The sequence below is a fragment of the Bubalus kerabau genome, chromosome 11 (genome assembly GCF_029407905.1).
Source record: "Bubalus kerabau isolate K-KA32 ecotype Philippines breed swamp buffalo chromosome 11, PCC_UOA_SB_1v2, whole genome shotgun sequence".
Classification (NCBI taxonomy): domain Eukaryota; kingdom Metazoa; phylum Chordata; class Mammalia; order Artiodactyla; family Bovidae; genus Bubalus; species Bubalus kerabau.
This window is the reverse complement of record NC_073634.1, coordinates 64303330-64312500: the sequence shown is the minus strand read 5'-3', so window position 1 is coordinate 64312500 and position 9171 is coordinate 64303330. Positions and strand designations below refer to the sequence as shown.

General features: G+C 35.2%; 1 protein-coding gene across 24 annotated transcripts in view; it reads right to left on the bottom strand.

The window, feature by feature from the left end:
- Positions 1 to 9171, bottom strand: part of EHBP1 (EH domain binding protein 1) — a 583640-nt gene that overhangs the window by 38394 nt on the left and 536075 nt on the right. For all 24 annotated transcript variants that reach the window (XM_055540421.1, XM_055540420.1, XM_055540419.1 and 21 more), the window contains 3 exons: positions 8028 to 8166; positions 7763 to 7869; positions 5005 to 5128 (listed from right to left, as the gene is read on the bottom strand). In XM_055540421.1, the coding sequence (XP_055396396.1) occupies positions 5005 to 5128; positions 7763 to 7869; positions 8028 to 8166 (370 nt within the window). The remainder of the gene's footprint in view (positions 1 to 5004; positions 5129 to 7762; positions 7870 to 8027; positions 8167 to 9171) is intronic.

Below are 9171 nucleotides of genomic sequence, written 5' to 3'. Positions count from 1 at the left end.
AAGCTACTAATATAAAAATAATTATAACATTTTAGAAGTCAGTCACTTAAAGTTTTAGTTATTTTTACTTTTAACACACCTCAGAACAGCACCCTCAGGTATTCATAAGCAGATGATGCCTGATTGAAAACCACTCTCTGAAAGCTAAATATGTTAAAGTATAGAACTTTCTAAAGATTAGCAAAGAGCTAGATGTTCCTTTTGAAGGGAAGCTTGTTTTCATCTCTTTGGTTATTCCAAATGAGGATGTTTTGCAGCCTGATTTTCATGTACATTACATGGTGATGACCAGGGAAAAGAAATAATTTTAAGAGGTATATGAGTGTGCTAGGTCTCTAATGGGCCAAATGAGTTGGTTAAGTGACTTTTTTCATAAGCTAAATATTGATCTGTTTCTTCTGAATTTCTAATTATAAATCAGGAAATCGTGATAAAAGGGTACAGAGAATTAGTAATAAGACTCCAGGAAAATTGGAAGTTAACCTCTAAGATGAGATGTGAAGCAGAGACCATGTCATGTGGTGTCTGGAAGTTGGGCTTCAGAGTCCTCAGATTGGGTTTGACTCCTGGCACTACCATTTGAAGGCAAGTTACTACCTTCTCTAAGCCTCAGTTTCCTCACTAAAAATGTGATTATTTGTAGTCCCAGTTATTAAATGGAACCTATCCTATAGGGCCAATGTGTGTAACACATTATCTCCTTGTCCTTAATGTTATATACATCAAGCATTTTCCATAAAACCAAACTTATATAAGAAGCATGTAACAAATACTGGCTATGATTGTTATCTTTAGGTAAAGATAATGACTAATTCTGAAGACTCAGTGAGAAGGGTTCCTAGTAACAAGTTAAAAATTTCATTTTTATGTTTTTGTTGGCCCAATTTCCTGCTTTAAAGCAGCTTTAATATTTATGACATTTGATTTCTCAAAGGCTGAGGTAAAGAAACATTCTGAGGAATGTAGAGAAAAGTTATCTCTTTTCATTCTTTTTCCCCTGAGTATATTTGATATTTTTAAATGGTCAGTTGCTAGATTTTTGTAGTGGTTAGTCTACAAAAAGCTACAGAATCAGTATTTGTGGCCAAGGGACTTAGTGAGGTAATCATGATCACTTTTCAGTGCTTAAAGGTTAGAAAGCCAGAAGATATTTAATTTTTACACTCAAAATGTAAATAAAGTATTGTCATTTAATACCCCCAAATTATTAGTTTAAAAAACTACTGTCCTACAGTAAGAAAGTTGAATAACCATCACATGAAAACAGATTAGGAATGGGAAAGAAAAACCATTCATTAGAGTAACACTATCTGTAGCACTTTAGTAAAAGGGTTCATCAACATTCCCATTATCAACTCCATTTTTGCAAAGCTAACAATATTGCTGGTTCAGATTCATTAGCCCTATACTTATAAAACATCAGCTTAGACCACATGTATGTTTTTAATAAGCTTTACTGTTTCCAAGGAACTAATTGTTATAAACTTTAAGTGCCAGAAATTTAAAAATTCCTCCTCTGCAACAACTACAAAATAAAAATAAAAACAAAACCCACAAAACATTCCTTATGGAAAAAAAGTCTCTAGCATTTGCATGAGGGTTTTATAGACCCTAAGATAGGATGGCAGAAACACACACACACACACAGAGTCTCACACACACTCTCTCTCACATACTATTGTTATTTAATATTCAGACTATCACTGATTTAGGATTACTCAATTTCAGAAGGAACTAGTCGTATAAATTCCCACAGCTGAGTTCACTCTAATATTGATGCCTCTCTCCTAAATGAATGTTGGGATCTTTCCAGCCCTTCCCATGTCATGGTCATTCTCATCCCTGCTATCTCCCCCTCTTGTTGTAGTACTGACTAAGGATCTCTTACAATCCTTTGCTGCTTTTTTGCTACAGTCTTCTTCCAACAAGTAAGGAAAAATGCACAGAAGTCTGGGCCACCAACCAGTCCCCACCCTCCTCCTCCTCAAGATGTAAGAGCTTCAGTGTTAAAGGGGTTGGTGCTTAAAACCCAGAGCTGCTCAAGCTCTAGGAATTTAGGACTCAGGTCTAATAATAACTATTATTATTATTTTATAATAATAGAATAATAATTATTATTATTTTAGTTATATTTTAAATTAATAGATTTGTGTAGGTTTGGCCTGTAGATGCTTATAACAGTACTTGTTTTGGAAAATGTATCCTGAGTTCCACAAATCAACTTCTAAATAAACTTCATAGCCCTTTTAAAATTGAGTATAGTTTCTTAATAAAAAATAGAGAATTATCATATGACTCAGTAATTCCAATTCTAGGTACATAACCCCCCAAACTGAAGAGATTCAAAGAAATGATTTGAGACCATGTTCATCCTAGCCAGAGGGTGGAAACAACCCAAATGTCTGTCAATGGATGAATGAATATACAAAATATGGCATATATATACCATGGAATATTATTAACCACGACAAGAACAGGGCTTCCCTGATAGCTCACTCGGTAAAGAATCGCCTGTAATGCAGGAGACCCTGGTTCGATTCCTGGGTCAGGAAGATCCGCTGGAGAAGGGATAGGCTACCCACTCCAGTATTCTTGGGCTTCCCTTGTGGCTCAGCTGGTAAAGAATCTGCCTGCAATGTGGGAGACCTGGGTTCGATCCCTGGGTTGGGAAGATCCCCTGGAGAAGGGAAAGGCTACCCACTCCAGTATTCTGATCTGCAGAATTCCATGGACTGTAAAGTCCATGGGGTTGCAAAGAGTCGGACACGACTGAGTGACTTTCACTTTCACAACAAGATATAAAGTAGTGGTATGTTACAATATAGTTGAACCTTGAAAATATTATAGTAACTGAAAGAAATCAGACACAAAAGGATAACTATAGTTTGATTTCACTTATATGAAATATCTAGAATAAAACTAATTTAGAGAAACAGAAAGTAGATTAGTGAGTCCCAGGGGACTAAGAGGAGGAAGTGAGGAATTAATAAGCACAGTTTCTGTTTAGGGTGATGAAAAACTCTGGAAATAGTGGTGGTGATTGCACAACACTGTGAATGTACTAGATGCTACAGAACTGTACATTTTAAAATGGTTAATTTTATATGTGAATTTCAAATCAATAAAATAAAAAGTGTATATAGTCAGTATACACAAGTATATAAAAACTGAAATAGCCAGTAAAGTACTTTTTTGCTATTAAAAAAAAGAGAGAGAGAAAGAGAACTCTCAAGAACTAGAAAACCTAAAAATGGGTTCAGGCCCTAACTCAGCCATTAGTAATTAAGCCATCTTATATGAGCCATTTCCCCTATCTGAGCCTCAGTTTTATCATGTAAAGTATATGATTACTATCTGCTCTGCTTAATTCTAAGGCTGAGATTCAGAAAGTTAATGAAAATTCTAACGTATCAGAGAAAGGTGCTAACTTCTATAATAAATGAAAAGTTGGAAGCACTGGAACCTTCAAAAGGAAAAGGATAAATATATGCTTTCCCTTTCTAATACCTTACCTTTTAATTCAGATGCTAACTAGGCTTTAGGCAAATCTTGGTGACCATTATTTGAGCTGGAGGAGGTTTGATACAATCCAGGAGAATTCTTGTAGCTTATCAAGCTGGGGAATCAAGTCTAGCAGATTCAGTCTAGACCAGATTCTGTCCTGTGTAGCATGGAATATAAAACCTTGAAGAGATTCTAGAGTCCGTCTGTAGTCCATGACGTGTTTCAGATAATAAATGATTTATAGTTGGGACGAGGGCCACTACAAAGCTTCACTGGTAATATGTGGGATGGGAAGGAGAACGTGAGTCTGTTCTGGTTAGAACCCTCAATAAATCTGGTTCCAAGCATGAAAGAAGGAAAGGAAACAGAATTTCTAGTCTTTTCTCTTGTGACACAATGCTCTTTTATGAAAAAGCCCTAAAGTCTCCACAGAACACAGTTTGAAACCAATCCGGTCATACAAAACCAAAGGCCTCTTCATAGTCTAGTGTGTTCTGATTTCACTAATGTAGGCAATTTTCAAATGTCTCATATAAATGATTATTTCTGAAGGAGTTTATTAGTTGTAAATACAACTTTGGCAGATAGAGAAGAAATAGTTCAAGAAAGCTTTCCAATTCTAATCCACTAGTAATTTACTAATCTATTTAATATAAAATTAAAGCAATTAATTAGAGGAATAGATTTTCTACTTATATTTTGACATTTTTTAACTTAACATAGTTTACTTTTAATTTGGTATGAATGATTTCATTTCCCATTTTTACCCCTTTGTAGGAGCAGCTTTTTAAAGAAACATATGCATATGTATTTCTTAAAAATACACACACAGTACCCTCCCCACCCCACCCCAGTAGCTTACTGCACACTTAGTTCTATTCAATCACCATTGGCAATCAGCATTAAATGCCAATCTATCCTCTGGTTAGGAGCTAACTTGCTGCTCTAAACCATTTTTACAAACCTTCCTATATACCTTAATCCTTTCAAATGCAACTGTGACACAAAGTATTACAGACTTTTAAAAAGCTGTTCTCTTGAAAAAAAATTGCGGAGCATCAGTAACCAGATAGTATTCTCAAATTTCAGTGATCTAGTCCATGGAGCCGTCCCCTATGCATAGTGCTCTGTTTCATGCAGTACATGGCTTTAGCTGGCCAAATCTTTTTTTTTCCCAATGAATCAGTAGAACAGTGAAGATCTTACTTTTTTTTTAAGCAGTGGCATATCAATGAGGCACAGATGTGTATTCCAACTCTGCATGGATGAGCACACTGTTCAATAGTGCTGGCTCACACGGTATCAGGGCGAGTTATCACTTCCCATGAAGGCACTCTTATCACCAGGGCCCAGAGAGGTGGCTGCAAATCGCAGCCTTTTTATTTTCAAGGCAGTTCTGCTGAACATTCAGGCTTCAAAGATTCACACTTCCAAAACTCTATAAGAGTTTGTGAACGCTCAATTTGCCAAAACTGTTTACAGTGTAATTGGGCACCGTACCTGTGTCCATGAGATAGCGAAGGCGCTTCTCCACCAGCGCGGCACGGGTGTCAATTTGCTTTTGCTCATTCTCTAGTGCTGCCAATTCTCCTACAACATACTGACTGGTGTCTTTGAACCCTTTCTGTTAACGAGAACAAACAGGAAGGGAAAAAAAAATCACTTGTAAGTTGCATTTTTTCCTTTCTACAAACACTTAGTAAAGCACTTACCTAGAGAACCAAATACGCCTTTAGTATCACCCTTAGTACCAAAAATCGACGCCCTGTGATTCAAAACATTTTCATATGTATTATATACAGCAAAACTTTTGTAAACAGAGAAAACCTCAGCTGTTTAGTATTATAATTTAACACCCAGATTTAAAAAGTAAATATTGAGTAAGAAAAATTTCTCCTAGAGTTGAGTCAGTTATTAAGTGTGGACAAAGACAGATAATTTTCCCCTTAGTGGCTGTAAAAACAAACAATTATGACATCCTTAATTCAAAAGTATAATATACAAAAATGGAGTTTAGCTAAGGAATTGATTCTTAAAGAATTTATCTGGAAGAATATCAGATTCGTTCTTACAGAAATATAAAATTAAAAAGATACATTTCTTATTTTCATAGTGATTATACTTTAAAAAAATTTTTTTAAATGATGAAAGAGAAGTTTCTAATATCTCCAGTTTCCCCTCCAGCTGGCTTCTGTACTTTAACATGTCATTGTGTTGATGTATTACTAATTATTGTAGCTGCGAATTTTAACTTGACAGGTGGTTTCAAACCTTGCTACACTGGATCTAAAGCTACCAGTACACTGATTTGGTTAATCTTCCATGTAACCAAATTTGTATTTTAATCTGAAATTTCCCTTTTTATAACCATGCATGTTAAAAAAAACTTATCCTTAGAAGTTCTATTTGAAGTAGCAGTTCTATTATAAAGTACCAGTAAACCTTAATTTTTATTTTCATATTACAAATTTAAATCATTAGGGGCAGGGTTATTTGTGGTATAGTACCAAACTGATTCATTACAGCTCCCTTTGGAATGTTTATCTTGTGACATTTCTAGGGGTACGTTTCCTAAGTAGTTGACAAACACTAAAGAACTGCGTAAGTGATTACTCTTACCACTGCCACTTCTACTATCAGCACTTATAACATTTATTCAGAGAAATAAATGTGAGCAAACTTCCTCTGTCAAATCCCTTCCCTACCTAGGAGCATATTAATCTCTAAGAAGCCATGAGGAATTATCTTTCGTTACTCCTTAAACAAGAAACTAAATCAAGAATTATGTTATTATGAGGATATTTTGGAAGTCTCGTAATCAACAAACCTGTCTAACCACATGAACAACTTATTTATCTTTGGAACTAGTAAATATGAACTCAATTTAAACCAGCCTATTGTTAGACTGATTATGGTAGTTGACAAACTGAAAACTGAAATATTTTTTAAAAATCATGAAATTGATAAATCATGTCTCAGGATAGACTAATCAAATAAGTCACTGTATTTTTTAAAGATTCATACAAAGTGAATATTCTCTCACCTCAATATGAAATAAAGCAAAAATTATAAGAACAGAATAAATGCTAATGGTAACTTTAAAATTCAGTGGATCTATCTGCCAGAGACCAGAGCATTTTCAAAATGGACTTTTCTTTTCTCAATCCCATCCAGAGGGAAAAAACAAACAGAGTAAGAGTAATAAAAATATAAGAAAACAGAAGTGATAAGTAATACATAAACTTCACTGCTTCTACTCACCAGTTCAGTTAAAAATAGTCATTAAGTTTATAGCCAGATTTAAATAGTGGGAGTATACAGTATACTCAAATATTCTGTAACTTATAAATTATACTAAATATTTCATCAGGATATACGAGGTACCTCTTCTATGTATTAAGACATTCTTTTAGTGAAATAACTTTAGGATGAGAACCTAAAAATGAGACGTTTCTAGAGCCCTAAAATATAGTTTGTAACTCTCAGTACATTTGCAAGGGTTTTAAAATCCAACAAAAACAATTTTAACAGTAAAAACAATGAAAATATTTACACAAACTGGAAATAATAATAATTTTAAAAAGTAGCACCATTAAAGAGAGCAATGCTTCCAGACAAAAATTCAAGTTAAAACTTGTTCTTCCTGCTTCTGTCCCGCAGCTGTCCATCAAAAGCAGCTTTCTCCCTGCGGTCTATCAAATATTTCCCTCACAAATCAATTTTACACATGATCAGCCCATACCCCTACTGAGCTGAACCTCCCCGTTAATTAAGTGAAGAAATTACCATATATATTATATTAATGCAAACATCATTCAGCTAGTAATTCACGGCTGATCTGGATAATGGAAAGGTTGAACACCCATTAACCCAAGCCAACAAAATGGGTTGGCTGAGAAATTCTAGCAGGTCTCATGTGACTCTTCCCTCTAACTGCAGCTCTGCGGTATCTGCTATTGTAATAATTAAAATCCTCCTGGTAGATCAATACTGGAATCTCTTTATGGGAAGTGCCCTGATGGAAATGTCTCAAGGAAGCTGGGGCTGTGGAACTCTGAAAAATTCATTTTTTTTTATCTGACAATTATCACCACACTGCAGACTAATTCAACAGTGCACCCCTCTCACTCTGCTTTGAATGCACTGGAGATTGACATCTTAAAAAACCTAACATCTCATTTTAACAAATAAAGGCACTATTTCCACATACAGTTTGGAATTATCAGCAATCATGAAACCACACAAAAAATTAATATACATTAAGCACTTCATCTTCTGATGGCTTCCTCTGAGTTTCAGTTATCGCTGCCTTCTCCTCATTTCCTTTCTTTGTATCTTCCTGTATTGATCTCTGCCTTTTCATCTCTTAAAAAAAAGGGAAAGACATGTAAAATTATTATAAAGCTTGATAGTTGTATATTAAAATGTGGATTTACATTATCAGCATATATATATATACACACACACACAGCTAAATACTGTTAAATTGTAAGATGGGAAAACATCTAAAAAAGTGTTCTTACCTGGTCTGTTCTCAACATATTGACTGAAAGACTGAAGTTGAGTCTTTCTGACTGTAGCATCCTTGCTGAACACAACAGGATTTCTAAACCGTTCTGTTGCTTTTTGTAATCGCTCAGTCCTGAGATCCTCTGTGCCATTCTAAAAGTAAAACAAATGTGCTGAGAGTCCTGATCTTATAAATGTGAGATTACACATTAGTAAACAACTTTTACTGATTTAAGATAATGTCAATTTAGAAATATATTGAAAGGAAAAAGGATTGTAAAGAGTTCTAAACAGCTCAACTGCCAAGTCTGTTGCCTGTAACCAAAACCTTTGGGAGACAGGGTTTAAACAGAGAATCACTCTTGATAACTTTGATTCATTAGATGCTGTAAACCTCCCTGTCTTCTCCTGATGATATGTATCATTTAGATGCCACATTACCTCTGTCTACCCGCACCCACCCCACAGCCTCACTATTCTGCCCCATTGGTTTGTACAGTCCCACAGACTTGTATGACAAGAAGAACTAGTTTCTAATTTTATGCCCATTGAGATAAACCACTAATGCTGGATGAAGGCTAAAAGGTAGGATTATAATACTACCCCACTGAACTGCATTTCATCAGCTATAACTTTCCAAAGCCAGATTTGTAAGTAAGCCCTTTACAGCTAAGGAAACTACAATTATCTTTTCCAGAGCTTCCTATGTTAATACTGGTAACAAATTCAAATGGTTCTATCAACAAGAAATATCCCAGAAGACTGAACCACTGCAATGTGTGGAAGCTGCAGATACCGAGGTGCTGTGTACCAAACAAATATTTCATTTTATACCTAATCTTTTATTATTTTTATTAAGTGTTTTGAAAGTAAATAGGGAAAGGCTAAGATGCATGACTAATAGCTAAGCCTGCTGAATGCTGAAACTGGTTATCAAAAGCTACCAAGACTTTGCCCTTCCTCTGCATTGAGACAATCAGTAATGAGGGAGTCCTCCAATGGCCTATTCTCTAGCCTCAAGGAGGCCTGGGATACAGAATCCTCAAGGGAAGGTAACAGTTTATCCTTTTCCACAAACACAAAATGCCTCATTTATAAACGTGTAAACTGCATTTTATTAAAAAAAATAAAACCCCAAATCAATGCTGAAAGCTTCAA